Source organism: Ceraceosorus guamensis (assembly GCF_003144195.1).
Source record: "Ceraceosorus guamensis strain MCA 4658 unplaced genomic scaffold IE81scaffold_185, whole genome shotgun sequence".
NCBI lineage: Eukaryota > Fungi > Basidiomycota > Exobasidiomycetes > Ceraceosorales > Ceraceosoraceae > Ceraceosorus > Ceraceosorus guamensis.
Genome location: NW_020290180.1, coordinates 1 through 15041, shown reverse-complemented (window position 1 = coordinate 15041; position 15041 = coordinate 1). Strand labels below are relative to the sequence as shown.

Genomic DNA, 15041 nt, shown 5'->3' with positions numbered 1-15041 from the left:
CCCCCCCCCCCCCCCCCCCCCCCCCCCACGCTCGCAGATCACGCCATTCACACTGCCAGACCCGAGGTGGATGCTGCTTGCCACAGTCACTCCTTGTACGGCAAGGCGTTTAGCACGCTGGGAAGGAACATTGAAATCACCACGCAGGACAGCTGCGTGTTTTACAAGAGGTGCGCTCACTACGATTCGTTTGGAGGTGTGGCCGTATCGGAAGAGGAGGGCCAGCACATTGCAGAGGCGCTGGGAAAGGACAATGTCGCCTTGATCATGGCCAATCACGGCATCCTGACCGCTGGCAAGACGGTGAGTCGGAATGTGGGTGGCGGGCAGACGAAAGCAACACATTCTGATCGCCCGCGCCCCCCAAAGATCGAGTCGGCTGTGCACAGATTCATCGCTCTGGAGCGTCACTGCCAAGTCCAGCTGTTGGCGGACGCTGCATCGGCCAGGGACGGCAAGAGACCAACGCAGATCAGCGACGAGGAGGCAGAGTACACGGCCAACCAGACGGCGTCGGAGCACGCTTGCTGGTTCCAAGCTCTGGGCATCTTTGAGATGGTCGACTTTGAAGCCAAACAGAGCGGCTACCCTTATGCCGCTTGACGTGCGGGCATCGTCGGTGGGTGGGCGGGCGAAATCTCCGCCCACCATTTGCGCGCGCGCGCGCACGCACGTTCGACGCTCGTTCCTTCCATCATGTATCCATACTCCTTTTCCCCCCTTCGCCTCGCCTCGCCTCGCCTCGCCTCAAGCCTGCTTCTTGAGCGTGCGCGCCAGCCAATCGAAGATGACTTGATCGTGATGTGCGAGGGCGCCAAAGTGACAGTGCTCGCCTGCACCGTGAGTCCTCTTCATCTGCACCAGCATCGAGGCGGGATTCGCCTTGTTGGAGGAGAGGAGACGCTTTGCCAGTTCGTCTGGCTGGCCCTTCATAAAGTGATCATCTTCCGCATCTAGGATGAGCGTTGGATGAGAGATGAGCTCCGCCAAGCCGTTGCGCAGATGGTAGTGGGAAATTTTGCGCAGCAGATCCGAGGCGCTCTTTGCGCCCAAGGTCCACAAACCGTTTTGCTGACCCCAACGAATGCCCGTATCAAAGGCGGCCGCTGGCCAAGCGAGCCATTCGAACAGACGATCCCAACGAGGATCGGGAAAGATGCGGTTGGCAGGCCAAGGGACGTTTTTGGTGAAGCTGCTGCCGAAATCGTACACGCCATCGTTGAGGATCAGGGCGGCGATGCGAGGACCACCGTGTCGCTGCGCATCGAAAGCGGCTGCGCGCGCAGCGAGAAAGCCGCCCATGGACCAGCCGTACAGCACGAGCTGGTCGGTGTCGATCTGAGGCAAGTCGAGTTGGTGCACGTGATCCAGCACGCTATCCACCACGGCTTCCCAGTCCGGTCTAAAGGTCAAGCCGAGCTTGCGCAGAGCAGCGCCTTGACCTGGACCCTCAAAGGTGAGAAAGTTGTAGCCCCTGGCTAGAGCGGAATGACCGAGGGCTAGGTAGGCTTCCTCCTTGGTGCCATCGTAGCCTCCGTTGAGGATGATGGTGGGTCTAGCAGTTGCAGTCGCAGTCGCAGTCGCAGTCGCAGTCGCGGCATCATCGTTGGATGTGTGGGTGATGAGGTAGCCTGGCAATGTGCAGGTGTGCTTCTCTTGCGCTCGAGAGCGCGTCTGCTGCTGCTGGATGACGGTGTGGGTGTAAGGGATGGCGAGCTTGCGGTACGTGTAGCAGCGCTTGTCGAGCAGCTGCATTGCGCTCAAGAAGCAATCGACGCTCTGATTGTGCAGCCTGTCGGAATCCGCATCCTGCAAGCCTTGCGACAATTTGGCGCGCAAAAAGAATTCGGCAGTGCGCGCATAGTTGCTGGCTCGAAGAAAGGCCAGCTTGGCGTCCAAGTCGTTTTGCGCGCTCAAGCTCCTCCTGGCCAGCGCTTCTGCGCGCAAAGCGGCCAGTTCGAACGCTTCCCTCCACCTCTCTTCAGCGGCCTTGGTCTTGCTGCTGCTGCGTCCGCGATGCGGCGCATCCGCCAACCCCACCTCCTCTCCTCCTCCTCCTCCCAACCACCTGGCGCTGCTCTTCACCTTGCCACAGATGGCCAGCACTTCGCCCACATCGCCTCCACCGCTGTGCGAGTAGCTGGCAGCTCGAAGCGCCTCGAAATCGAATGTCTTGTCGCTGAAATGGAAGCGCATTCTTTTTCTTGCGTCTTGCGTCTTGCGTCTTGCGTCTTGCGTGGGTCAATGTCTTGCGTATGGTATGCCTGCTCGATTGCTGGGGTCGCTTGCCAAGTGATGGTGTACCGTTAGGAAGAAGGTGTCTGTGGCTTGGCGCGTTTTCCGGCGCTAAAAACATGTCACAAGACTTTCACCGCGCGCGCGCGAGCCCTACGTTGGTAAAGTAGTCAGTCACTTTGACATCCACAGTCACGAGTTGGAGTGGTGCGTCTCGATCGCTCCTTTGACGCCCCGCCCCGCCCCCACACCTTCGAGTCACGAGTTTCGGGTGGCAAAAGCACCATGGCATGCATGCATGCATGCAAACTCCATCGACGCGGGGACGATCAATCGAATGATTCGAATGCCCTGATGGTCTCGATTCGTGATTGCGCCCACCATCACGCCCACTTCATTAATAACCGCGCCAACCCCAGCGCCGCGCCCATGCACACATCCGCGGATATTCACTCGACACTCGATCAGCAAGCAAGCAATTAAGCGCCGCATGCACGCGTGCAGTCTCGCGCGATGATCGACGGCTGCGCGTGCGCGTGCGCGTGCGCGTGCGCGTGCAGGCAGGCAACGTGGACAGCAGCTATTATAGCAGGCCGCATCTGCGTTATGAGCACTCGTGACTCGTGACTTTCGTCACTCAAACGCTGACTTGATTGCTACGTGACTCAAAAGACCCACATTCAAATTGTGGTGTCTGACTGGTGACGAGTCACGAATCTCGGATGGCGGCATGCAGCAGCCATGCACGCGTACGATTTCGAAGCATCGTTTGGTGATTGGGCGGGCGGGCGCGCGGGCGCGTGCACGCGCGGATGGCGGTGAGAGCGAGAGTGAATCAGAATGGCGGGAATGTGAATCAATTGTGAATCTTTTGAAACTCATTTGGCTGCGCATCTGCGCATCCGCGCGCCTCCTCTTCTCGCCTCCGCCGCCTTGGCGCATCACCACCACCACCACCACCACCACCACCACCACCACAACAACACTCCCTGTATGCGGAGGAAATGCTCAAGATAAGGGAGATCAAAGGAGTCACAAGTCTCAGCTGAACAGCAGCATCAAAGATCAGTTTGAGCCGAGCCGAGCCGAGCCGAGCAAGCCCGGTCCGACACTCCATCCCGAAAGGCAAGGGCAAGGGGCAAGGCAAGGCAGCTCATGGGCGGCGGCCGTCGTAGGGAAGAAAAAAAACGATTCACTCGTCCCCACGCGACGTCGAACGTCGGACGGAAGCTAGCTCAGCCAGCAGAGGTATGAGCGTCAAGGCGACGTAGCACACTGGTGCGACTCAGAAGCGAAGCGCTGTACTGCCACCACTCGTGACTCTCTGCATGTGCGCATCAGCAGCATCATCACAACGCTCATCCATCCTCCAATGAGTAACGCCACGCCAATGTCCACAGCAGGGGCGAGCAGGAGCTTTGGCGTCTGACAGCACAGCACAGCACACGTGCCGCCGCCGCCGCCGCCGCCGCCGAAGGGCATCATGCCACTGGCTAGGCGCATTCGCACTTCGCCCGGCTACTTGTACGTCAAGCTGTACCTCCTCTGCAGCCTCGTCTCCTTCTCTCAGGCCAGACCCATCACGCGTCACTTGGATCACAAGCAGCTGCAGCGCTTTCATCGATTGTGGAGCTTGCTGCCAGGTCACGTGGCTGAGCGAGAAGCAGAAGCAGCTGGTAGAGATGCTCGAAAGGCTCTGTCAGGGCGTGACAAGCCGCCTTGGTTGGACGACCACTCGTCTGCAGGACCCATTGTGCCGAAGAAGCCCACAACGGCAGCAACAGAAAGGATGCCAGCCTCCGCATCCCCCGCTTCGCCCACGTCCGCGCCCTCTTCGCACCACACCCTTGCTGCTTTGGCCAGAGCTGCGAGGAGGGGCGATCGACCATTTCGAATCCCATTTGCTCTCAAATCCCTTGCCCCAGACTCTGCACCGTACGCAGCCCTCATCAAGGCCTTTCGCCGTGCAGAGTCCAGTTTGACCCACACGAACGCAGCCTCTCTGGCCAAGTTTTACGCTTCCATGCTGAACAGACCCAGGGGTACGGGAGAGCGCATAGCTAGCGTGTTGGCAGAGGCCGCCAGGCTCCCACGCCGGTGGTTTGATCGAGCCAAAGATCTGGCAGAGATTCGAGGGCGCATCCAAGAAGAGGAGATCGACGTGAAGCGGTGGCCAGAGTTGCAGTGGGACAGTCACGTGCGGTGAGTGGCTCCATCTCCCCGAAATACCAGGGTCCATTCGGCGCAGGCAAGAGCTGACCGCGCAATCTCCCTTTGGCGCAGCGTCTCTCGTCGAATGCACCCCATCGAGTCTCGCTTCTTGCGACAGCGTCGCCGTGCCGTTGCGCAAAGTGGATCTCTGTCCCGTCTTCTCGACTTGCCCAAAGACGAGGTCGTGCATCCCAAAGATGTCCCGCTAGTGAGCGTCGATTGCTCGTGGCGAGCATTACATGCCCGCAGCTCTTCTCACCGCCGCTCTCGACTCGCCCACTTGGGCAGATAGGCATTGGCGGATCAGGCGGAGGTTACAGAGCCAAATTCGGCTTCACTGCTGGCCTGCTCGCCCTGCAGCGAGGCGGCGTCTGGGACTGCGCAGCGTGGAGCGCTGGTGTCAGTGGCAGCTGCTGGACGCTTGCAGGTGAGAAGGCCGTTTTCTGCAGCGTGAAAGCGGAACGTCGATCGCAAACAAAGCATACCCTACACCCATGTAGCGCTCTACACGATCGCTTCGCACGACGCGCAAAAGCTGCTGGCACACTATACAGCAGTAGCGAGCGAAGGCTTTCATCCCCTTAGTCGCCAAGCACTCGACGTCGTTGCTCGGTCCAAGCGCGGGACGTACTTTCTGCTTGCCCCTCTGATCGCCAAGGCGAGGAGCGGAGTGGTCGGTCTTGGCTTGATGGTGCGTACACTCCGGTGCGCTGTCTCGGCACATCTTTTTGACGCAGAGTCACGTTGCTACAGGACCTTTATGCGACCATGACGACTGTGAGCGAGCGCGTTCAAAGTACATTTGACCCCGGCTCACGCAGCAGACCTCCTCGTTCAGAGCTACCAATTCCTTTCGCGGTCACCGCAAGCCAGACCTCGTCTGAGCCGATCGACATTCCAGTGGTCCAGAGTCTTTTCTCGCTCGGCGCTACACGACGGTGCGCAACCTATGCCCATCCTCACTGCAGTTCGGAGAGACTTGGCTGTCCAGACACCACCTTACCAATGGTGGGAGGCAACGCCCATAGAGATCGGGTCGCCTGAGAAAGGAGCGTGGATTCCATCATGGAGTTTCGGTAGAATTTTTGAGAGAGGCGAGTGCAAGCGCAGACTACCCGAGATGAGCCTTGCCCTGCTGCTGGGATACTGCACGAGTGCTCCCGCAGGTCCATTGTGAGTCGAACTCGAGCGCAAAGGTGAATGGGTCGAGCGCAAAGGTGAATGGGAATTCTGATTGGTCGGCGGCGCACACCTCAAAGGAGCGGATACATTTCTGCGCTATTGGCAACGCTGCCCGAGGAAACGCTGGCTCGGAACCTTCTATCGCGGCTCAATGCCTTTGTGCAACGGCAACGCTTTGAAAAGATGTGGGGCAACCCGATCAGAGCGGCCGACGAACCGAACCCCCTCTGGCGAGGTCGAGCACCGCCGAAGCTGGGCGCAGGAGAGTGCGCCGCGACTGCGCTTGAAAATGCACCGCGGCTAAAGCTGATGGATAGCGGTCTTGCCAACAACCTTCCTTCGCGTGCGTGAGCCAGCTCGCAAGTGTTACGAGCGCGGATGCGTGATGTTCTGAAGCTTGCTTGTTTTGTGTAGACATCTTTTCCATGCCTTCTAGGCTGGCAGATGTGATCGTTGCCATGGACTATTCGTCTGACGTGCAGACTGGAGCCTCGCTTGCCCGCCTCTCGCTCTTTGGTGTGGAGAGGGGCTTGCACTTGGTCAAGCGTCCAGGACTCGCGGAAAAGACGGAAGAAGAGCTGGAAGAAACGAGATGCGCGAGAGGTAGTCTAGATGCTTCTCCAACCTCTACCGACTTTGCACGGAGCTTCAAGGCCAAGTATGCTCAGATTGTGGATGCATGGCCGGCTAATGAGGAGCATCCGGCGGGACTGCACGAGGCGCCCAGCGACGTTGCTTTACCTGGAAAGGATAAGCAGAGCCACACAATCGTGTATTGCCCATTGCTGCCGCATGCGTGCCAGCCACATTTCGATCCAGCAGTGAGTCGGTTCGAAGCGCCGTCTCGTCAGGTAATCGATTGCGTCTGATCGAGAACGAGAATGCCCCTTTGGATGCGCCAGAATTCTGAATTCAGCAACTCGTACAATCTCGTGAGTTGAGCGCGAGCGCTCCGCGTCGTCGCAAGTGTGTTGCACACAGTTGACGCATGGTCGATTGCGTCTTTTTAGGTGTGGACTGCGGAGCAAGTCGGGACGCTTGCGCGCACGGCGCAAGCGTGCGTGGAAGAGGAAGTGATCGGTGCTGTTAGAGTAGTTGTGCGCGAGCACTACGAGCGCCGGAAAGCCGCCCGATTGGAATTGGCGCGCAATGCGATGCGGTGAACTTGCGCGAGTCGCGCACTCGGGCACGTAGTCATCACGAAGACGCGACTCTCTGCTCAAGTGATTCTGTCGTCAACTTTCCCGACAGACTCGCGACTCGATTCGTCTCAACTTTGTGACTGACGTGGACTTTGTGTGGCCGAGATGCACCACGTGATACGCACGCTATGCGCGGGCTTTTCGCCGCGCCCCCAACCTCGCGCGCATGCATCCACGATGGCGCGTTGTGGAGCAGCGCGCGTGGAGCCGCGCGCGCTGCTTGCGTAATGAACACCACACCCACCACTGTGAGCTTCGGCCTCACGTCACTTGCGACGTACCTACGTCGAGCTGCGGTGTCCGGTCTGAGACTCACATCGAGTCAGTAGCTCGCTATGAAAAGACACCACGAAGGACACGATGAGGCGGAGCAAGAGCGCCAACCCAGCAAGCGCGCAAGGGCCGCGGCTTCCACCAAGAGAACAAAGGCGGGAAAAGGACGAGATCAGGAGCCGGTTGCAAATGTCTTGGACGTACGGAATGGTACTCACGTGAATGCTGGCTACATGGCTCCTGTGACTAGGCGCGACTTTATCGAAGCTCATCGAGTCAGCGGGCTGGAGGATTCAGAGGTGTACTACATGTGAGCACGTCGGGCACGGGTGCGCCAACGCTCCATCTTACGAATGACGACGCGCGCGCTTGCTCAGGGCAAGGTGGATCACTCGCGATCAAGCCGAAAGATGGCGAAAGGAGCTCGACGAGTTGCCGCAGTGGTACAGGCCGACGCTCAAAGTGTATGGTCGAGAGATCAAGCAGTCACGTGCCATTGCTGCATTCTCGCGCGAGGCTGGATTGCCACTGAAATACAGCGGACACGAGGTGGAGATGCATTGCCCCTTTCCGCCCCTTCTCGACGAGATCGCCAAGAGGCTGTGCACGAAAGAGATGCTGGGAGAGGAGGTGCGATTCAATCACGCCATGCTCAATCGCTACGACGATGGTTCGGTGTACATTGGCAAACACTCGGACAATCGTGAGTGGTGCGAGGGTGCGAGGAATTGGGTAATGTCCCCCAACATGACCTCATCTCGTGTCCTGCCAGTGGAAAATCAAGTCATCGTGACGGTGTCCTTGGGTGCAGAGCGCACCTTTACATTCGAGGAGAAGAAGGTCAAGTCCACCGTGGACAAGGCGAGGCAATCGAGAAAACGGTCGCTGGTTCTCGAGAGCGGCAGCGTCTTGGTGATGCAAGGCGACGTTCAGAAACGCTTCACGCACGAAATTGCCAGGGAGAGCAAAAAGAGTCCCATCTACTCCCAGCCTCGCACGTCCATCACCTTTAGGCAGCTCGTGTACGAAAAGTAAACGGAGATTCATGATTGCAAGTCCACCAGCCACGACTGGAAATCAAAGCAAGCAAGATGCTCCAAGCGGGACTGCAAGCAACAGCATAGCAGCTGTGCTCATTTCGACGCTCTTGCTGGCCCCGCTCGAACCGCCGCCGCGGGCGTTGGTGACAGAGGCGGGTTGATTCGAATTCGCTCCAAGTGTACCCGTCTTGCGAATGCGCACAGTGAGAATGTCGACGTTGCCATCTGTAGCGATACCATGGTTGATGGATGCGAGGGGCACGTCTGCCAGCAGAGGAGCCTGCGTCCGCGTAGCCGTGTACTCGAATCCTCCAGGCGAAAATGTCCCGGTGGCGTTGGTAGCGTTGGAGGAGAGCTGATCTCTATTGAGGTCGTAACCGTTCGGAATGATCATGTGGTTCGTGTCTGCGTCGTCAGAATAGCTTGTGGCGAGGAACCAGGCTCTGGTCGTGCTTTGCTGCCAGTAGCGAAAGTGTGGCCCGCTGGAGAAAACGAGAGCGTGTGGTGAGCGGCGACGAGAGCGTGTGATGAGCGTCTGCTCGAGCGCAGTCAGTCTACACGACGCGGCGCCAGCTCACCCGTTCAAGCTCTGCAAACAAGTTCCCGAGTCGCCCAAGTAGTAATTGTAACGTTTGATGTCCGTTTGATTCAGGGTGCCTTGGCCATCACCCAAATTAGCCGCCTGCTCATTGCCAAGCGTGATGTTGAAGCAGGAGCCTTCCGAGTAGAATAGCGAGCGAAAGTACTGCGGTGGTGGTGCGCGTAAGAGGAACCTTCTTTCCCGCCGCCGCTGCGCGTCGAACTCACCTCGACGACACCCTCTTCGCTCAGCACTCCTTCATCGCTCTCGCCACTGATGATCACGTTCAAGGGTTCGCCCAATCCGACAGCAGTTGTTGTCAGCCACGAGCCACCGTTGTCTGTTGGGTTTGCGTAGCCAGTGGCAGATTGACGTGGCGAGAGCGAGTGTCTGCTGGGCCTGCCGGCAACACGAAGTGTCGCGGCGAGAAGCGTGCACGCTGCGAGGGCGATTGTTGGCAGTCGCATGTCGTATGTGTGTATGAGGGGGATGGATGTGGTGAGGAAAGCAGAAGCGCGTGGATCCCTCACCAGTTGTCGATTTTGGCGCGTGCTCAAGTCGGATGACGAAGCGGCACAACTCAAGCATTGCCAAGCATTCACGATTCGCAGTATTCAAAAAAGCCTCTGCAGCGCTTGTCCTCGGCAGTGCAGCGCAGGATGCGAGCGGAGTTTATCGAGACGGGCATTTCCATTCTCGGCGACTTTCGCTGGAGTCGTGAGTGCTCGTGCGGCCCGTGCTGCTGCTGCGTGCGTGCATGCGTGCATTGCGCATGACAGGTGGCGGTGGGTGGATGGAGTCAGGTGGCGCCTTCTGCATGCCGTAATCGCGGATCTCCCATCATCACGGTCGCCATCTACGATTGTCATGGATTCGACGTGCCGACGCGATGACACTGCTTTCACGCCTTGCGACTCGATTCAACCTCCGCCCAATGATTCAGACTTTTTCTTGTTAGCCAGCAATGAAGCGAGAAAGACGCATGGAAGCAAGCTACGACTGATAGCCAGCTCACTCATCACGCGACACGCGCCTCTTTCGTCGATCATGACACCACACTTGATTCGCAGCGAGTGAGCGGCAGACTGTATGGGCAGGCTCAACGGTTGGGAGAATGGAGGCGGCGCGAATGGAAAGCGCCGGGCTTGGTGAGTCAGGCGACGCAAGCTACGTTCTGCAAGTCAGGAAGTCGCTACTCTGTGGAGTGGAAACGCGTCTGCCCGCTGCCTTGCGTGCTACGCAAGCTCGACGGAGGCGGAGAGTTGAACAGTTGGTGGAGTTCTTCCGCTTCCTCCGCACTCAGCTCGACCAGCGGAGAGGGCGCGCGGCGAGCTTCAGTGAGATGCGACGCGGGATGCCAAGGTGGGCCCACAAGATGACTTGCGTGGCCCTCGTTCCAGGGATGAGGCGCAGGGTGCTCGCCAAACAGCCGACGCAGCTCTTCTCTTTCCTCGGGACTAAAGTCGACCAGCGGCGAGTGGACATTTGTAGTCATGCTCGACGCAGGTGGGGAGGCGGCTGCGCTGTCGTGTTTAGCCAGGAGAGACGATCCTTTCGATATGGCGCCGTTGTCGGTGCGACCCGATCTGGATCTTCCATACGTGGTCGGGACTCTCTTGCGCTTTGCATCTAGGCTAGGCTTAGAGTGGGCAACGGGCCCAGTCTTTCGGACCCATGGAAGTCTTTTGGCTGGGCCCTGCTTTGGCTGATCGGGATGCCGGGTCGACATTCTGGTTCTCTGAAGAGACGTGTGCGTGGCGGCAATGTCGTTTCGCGTAGAATAGATGATTGCCTTGTCCCCCGGATCTTGAGCCAGAACGACTTTACCTTGGCTGGTGGTGAGGCTATGACCAGGAGGCAGGTACACTCTGTGGTCCTTGGAGCGATAGCGCTTACCGGTGCTGGTGACACCCAACCCGCGGATGGATTCGCTCTCTCCAAGACTGGTTCGTTGGATAGCACCCTTCAAATGCAGAACGGGCTCTCGCTCGTCGTCTCGAAAACCGGTCTTGATCTACGAGTCCGGGCGCGGCGCGGCGCGAGTGCACGGGCGACGTGGCGACAACAGAAAGGGAACGACGTGATGCGGGACAGCGCTGGTCATTGACGACCGCCGTGCGACAACGTCCACGGACGAATACTCACAACGAACTCGTCCGCGTCGGGATGATATTTGGAGACGTAGTGTCTGATGGCGCGCTGCTCCGTTGCGGAAGGCTGCCGTTGACGATGCTTTAGCACGATCCTGAAATTGTCCTTGAGGGGCGCAGCAGGGATGTTCTGAACTGCCGCGTGGCTAGCTTTCAGTGGAATTCTGGCACCGCGCGGCGGCATTCTAATCAGGTTCACCGCGTCGTTCAGTCTGCCATCGCGAAGACGCTTGGCGTCGCGATGGTCCATCGCAACAAAGTCGTTATGCGTCAAGCGAGGGGAATGCACTTTGGGCTGAGAGCGGGCCTCGTCGCTCTCGTACATGACTGGCTGACCCTGACCGTTCCTTCTCAATTCCGTCCCGGGAATCGTGTATGCCCGATGCCCAGTGTAGGGTTCCCCTGCGAGGATCCGCGAGTCAGCCGCGTGTCAGCCACGGTCTGGAGTTGTGCTCCACGCACACACATCGGTCTTACCTTTGCTGGTAAGGCCACTGCCGAGTATCTGCTTGTCGTCTTTGTCGTACAGCTCCATGGTTGCGTACGGCTCCGGCTCACTAGCTTCTCCACGATTCAAGGGACGCGTGATCTGAAACGGTACAAAGGTCAGCTGTCAGCTCGACTTTGGAGTCAATGTTTTCGATCCGTCGAACGGTGCAAAGGCCAGCTGTGAGCTCGACTTTGGAGTCAATGCTTCTCGCTCCGTCTCACCCTTGCGAGCCTGGCATCGGGGTGAAAGTTGGCGGCGTGGAAGAGGACCGCTTTTTCGGACACCTCCCTAACAACTGCGCTACCAGGTCGCGTTCTGAAACTCGACCAATACACGTTCAGAGGAGTGGCCATCGCAGCAGCTCGATTGACGTGCGAAGCGGGCACAAGATGCGCGTCCGCGAATGTTGCCGCTGCGTGCAAGGCACCGCGCGTCGCGAGGGTCTCGAAGACTGCCAGGGCCGTCAGAGCCCTCATGCCCGGCAACGCGAAGCAGCTCTTCATGGCGAAATTACGTGACGCGCAAACCTCTAGCGTAAAAGCAGAGCAGGAGTGGAATGAAGAGCAGGGATGCAAAACACCAAAGAACGAAGCATTTTATCGATGTCCGCGCGGTCCCTTTCACGCTCTCTTCATCCAAGCAGGGACAAGTACGTTATCGAGGATAGCGAGTCGGTACCGATAAGGGCCACAACCGTTGCTATCGGCATCGATACGGACATCACCCGAAGCGCCGCGACGTGGCGATGCGGATGTGTTCTCTCCAAGATTGTGGCGTCGACTCTTTATCAGCAAGCGGGCGGAGGTCGGTCGGTCGGGCTCACCGAACCGCCACGCGTTTGCGCGCGTTACATTCGCAAAAGAGGATCAAATTGTCATATTTTATCCAAGCGTGGCGCCGCCCGACTGCAGGTGTTCCCGAGTGGTCAAAGGGGTCGGCCTTAAGTTTAGGGTTTTTGCCACGCGCGTGCGCGTGGCGACATACTCCTTTTCATAAAAAATCCGATGCATATGCTTCGTGGGTTCGACCCCCACCACCTGCATTGCAATTTTTTTTGCGCGATTTTCTTTTCACCACTTTGCCCGATGCCGGTAACAACTCCAACTCGACGCACTGCGTTCTCGTCGGATATGGACTCTAATCATCTTTGCGGACAGAGCAGACGCTTATCCGAGCAGATTTGATCGATCTCGAACGTTGGAATGGTTGACACGTGACGCGCCCGGCAGGCGTGCATATTTGATTCTCACGCTCATCAAAAACTCGTCGTGACTCGTGCGGGGCGTCGTCGCACACGAGGCCGAGATGAAGCGCGTGTCGCGTAACTTGCTCAACCGCGCGCGCGCGCTATTGCCCCGCACGACAAGATGACAACTATTTTTACATCCGCTCTAGCGTCCATCCGAGCGAGCAACCCCCTGCCATAGCGGCACGCAAAAGACGCTTATGGCGCGGGTCCTGACCACATGGTGAAGCTCAAGCCGGAGGGAGCAGCCGGAGAGAGCAGCCGAACATGAGAGACGCTGCCGAGCGCTGAAAATGCAAGCGAGGCAATGCGACCAAGGCACCGTGGCCAAGCACCGCCTCGGACGAAAATGACCACATCCTCGAGTGCAGACAGCGCAAAAGTGGCGCAGTCACTCGCGATGGGTGCACAGCGCTACCGAGACGAAAAATCGGACACACTCGTGACTGCCCGCGCTAGAAGCGCGACCGAGAGTCCCTTGACGGGGTGCATGTATGCGTCGAAACAGGATACCAGTACAGCTCCGGGTATTCGACTCTGATGACAATGGTGGTCGAGCGCACGGGCACGCGCAAACGAAACGTAAGATGGCCTCGAGACTCGACGACTACCACCTGTGGGCACAAGCGACGGCTACATGCCAACACATCTCGAAGCTGAGCTTCGACTCGTCCTGATCCTAAGCACGAAAACCTGCTCAGCTCGCGCAGGCGTCGTACTCGAAGATTCTCCCTCGCGAATCGCAACGCTCAGTGAGTTTACCGTCGCAAACGACAATGCCAAATGCAAAGCCACCCGCGAGGCTGACAAAGGGGCCGCGCTGCGCGGCGCTGCACGTGCCAGACTAGGCGAGCAACACAGAGACAAGGACCGGCAGTGCACTACATGGAAGAAGAGGCACACGACCGCAGCCAATACGCAGAGCGACATTAGCGCGAGCAAGCCATGGGCAGCGCGACGAGTGGGCGCGAGCAGCGTGGCGGTCGAACTATGTTTTCTCGCAGTGTTGCGTGTTGTGAGAAGAGATCAAATTTGTGACGAGTGGGAGCATCACCCATTGCCTTGTTTGTGGACCTCTCTCGCACTCGTGCGCGGAAGAGCTGTTCGAGTCCTATCGGGCCGCTGAAACGGTACCAATCGAGCGTAGCGTGAATACCGCGCGCGCCCTCCCCCCCGTACCTCTAGCGACTCTTCCGTCCCGCTTCACTGTGATGGCGCGCACACCACATGACCGCATCAGGCACCATAAAGCGCGCGAGGCATGCGCCGCGTGCGACGCGGGCGACGCGTGCGAATGAGAGCACCGCACCGTCGTCTCGTCGCGGATACAATTCTCGTCCGCGTTGTGCTTGATCAACCAAGTCGAGATCAGCCCCGCGTCCGGTAGAATAGATCAGTATAGCGTGCGTACCCCGGCCGCGCACCCCGCGTGCGCTCCGACTCAAACACTTGCGCGAATAACGCGCGCATCTCATTTTCACTGCATCGCATCCTCATCCATCTGTCCCTCCTCCGACAATCGCAACATGAGGGCGGCGCCAGGGTACCTTCTCTTGACTCGAACCCAAGTCTTTAGCGCTGTCACAAAAAAGGGATTCATGGGCAGCTTGATCGCCTTGACGCAGCGTCGGTGCGTCGGTGCGTGCGCTGGTTCGTGGCCATGAGAGTAGCGAGACGGTGCTGGCTCGGTCCCTTGAATGCGTCGGTGCGTCGTCTCAGTATCGATGGTCGCCCAGCTGAAGCGGTGGGTGCCGAGCAATGCGATGATCGCGAGCTGAATGCGTCGGTGCGTCGGTGCGTGGATTCCGGTGCGTGGAACCGTCGATGCGATGATACGTCAATTTATCGACAAAGCGACCTCGGCCTGCGGATGGTGATGAAGCGAGCGAGAAAGGGAAATCAGTGAGCGACTTGAATCGGTGCGGGTGACTCGAGGCGATGAGGCAAGCAAGCAAGCTGGCTCAGCCAATTGACTGGGTGCGTCGGTGCGTCGGTGATGACGAGGCAACCGTCACTCGGATGGATGGCTCTGTCATGGTCAGAACGATGTATTGCGATCAGTGGATGCGGTGTCGCGGGTGTATATGTACATATGGTCTCAGAGGGGATGGTGTTGGTGCGTGCCGATCGCTTGGCTGACTGCGTTGGTGTGGTGATGACGAGGCGGGCGCGACGAGGCGATGGAGGCGATGAACCGGTGCGTGCGACGGTGCAAAGATGTCTCGTCTCACACAGCGAAGATGTCGGTGCGTGCGGATGGAAGCGTCGGTGCGTCGGTGGCCCGTGGTGACGAGACAAGCGTCGACTGAATGTGTGGGTGCGTCGGTGCGTGGATTTGTCGATGGGATGATACGTCGATTCGTCGACAAGGCGACCTCAGCTTAGGATTAGGGTTAGGGTTAGGGTTAGGGTTAGGGTTAGGGTTAGGGTTA

At 58.5% G+C, this 15041-nt stretch overlaps 6 protein-coding genes and 1 non-coding gene across 7 annotated transcripts; 4 read left to right on the top strand and 3 right to left on the bottom strand.

Annotated features, from left to right (window-relative positions):
* Positions 1-39: 39 nt before the first annotated feature.
* Positions 40-603, top strand: IE81DRAFT_295769 (arad-like aldolase/epimerase; the record flags this gene model as incomplete). Its single annotated transcript, XM_025512106.1, has 2 exons — positions 40-303; positions 370-603. Coding segments are annotated over 2 exons (498 nt in total), but the record flags the coding sequence as incomplete, so codon positions are not given.
* Positions 604-747: 144 nt separating this feature from the next.
* Positions 748-2440, bottom strand: IE81DRAFT_318846 (alpha/beta-hydrolase; the record flags this gene model as incomplete). Its single annotated transcript, XM_025512612.1, has 3 exons — positions 2086-2440; positions 1693-1995; positions 748-1650 (listed from the first exon to the last, which is right to left on the bottom strand). Exons 1-3 carry the CDS (start codon positions 2194-2196, stop codon positions 748-750), a joined length of 1317 nt encoding a protein of 438 aa, XP_025365962.1. The 5' UTR covers positions 2197-2440.
* Positions 2441-3718: 1278 nt separating this feature from the next.
* On the top strand, positions 3719-6791 carry IE81DRAFT_350741 (FabD/lysophospholipase-like protein; the record flags this gene model as incomplete). The annotated part of the gene is made up of 10 exons (XM_025516595.1): positions 3719-4437; positions 4519-4654; positions 4735-4873; positions 4947-5137; positions 5200-5223; positions 5285-5619; positions 5706-5971; positions 6043-6449; positions 6531-6560; positions 6639-6791. The coding sequence occupies 10 exons, from the start codon at positions 3719-3721 to the stop codon at positions 6789-6791; spliced, it is 2400 nt and encodes a 799-aa protein (XP_025365961.1).
* A 272-nt stretch (positions 6792-7063) lies between these two features.
* On the top strand, positions 7064-8537 carry IE81DRAFT_327132 (hypothetical protein). The gene is made up of 3 exons (XM_025515020.1): positions 7064-7413; positions 7481-7806; positions 7876-8537. Exons 1-3 carry the CDS (start codon positions 7166-7168, stop codon positions 8136-8138), a joined length of 837 nt encoding a protein of 278 aa, XP_025365960.1. The 5' UTR covers positions 7064-7165; the 3' UTR covers positions 8139-8537.
* IE81DRAFT_327131 (hypothetical protein) lies at positions 8138-9253 on the bottom strand. The gene is made up of 3 exons (XM_025515019.1): positions 8951-9253; positions 8722-8888; positions 8138-8625 (listed from the first exon to the last, which is right to left on the bottom strand). Exons 1-3 carry the CDS (start codon positions 9188-9190, stop codon positions 8181-8183), a joined length of 852 nt encoding a protein of 283 aa, XP_025365959.1. The 5' UTR covers positions 9191-9253; the 3' UTR covers positions 8138-8180.
* Positions 9254-9577: 324 nt separating this feature from the next.
* IE81DRAFT_327130 (hypothetical protein) lies at positions 9578-10465 on the bottom strand. Its single transcript, XM_025515018.1, has one exon. It carries the CDS (start codon positions 10450-10452, stop codon positions 9916-9918), a length of 537 nt encoding a protein of 178 aa, XP_025365958.1. The 5' UTR covers positions 10453-10465; the 3' UTR covers positions 9578-9915.
* A 1805-nt stretch (positions 10466-12270) lies between these two features.
* Positions 12271-12405, top strand: IE81DRAFT_t36. The gene has a single exon. It is a non-coding gene; the product is annotated as a tRNA-Leu (tRNA).
* The last annotated feature ends 2636 nt before the right edge of the window (positions 12406-15041 follow it).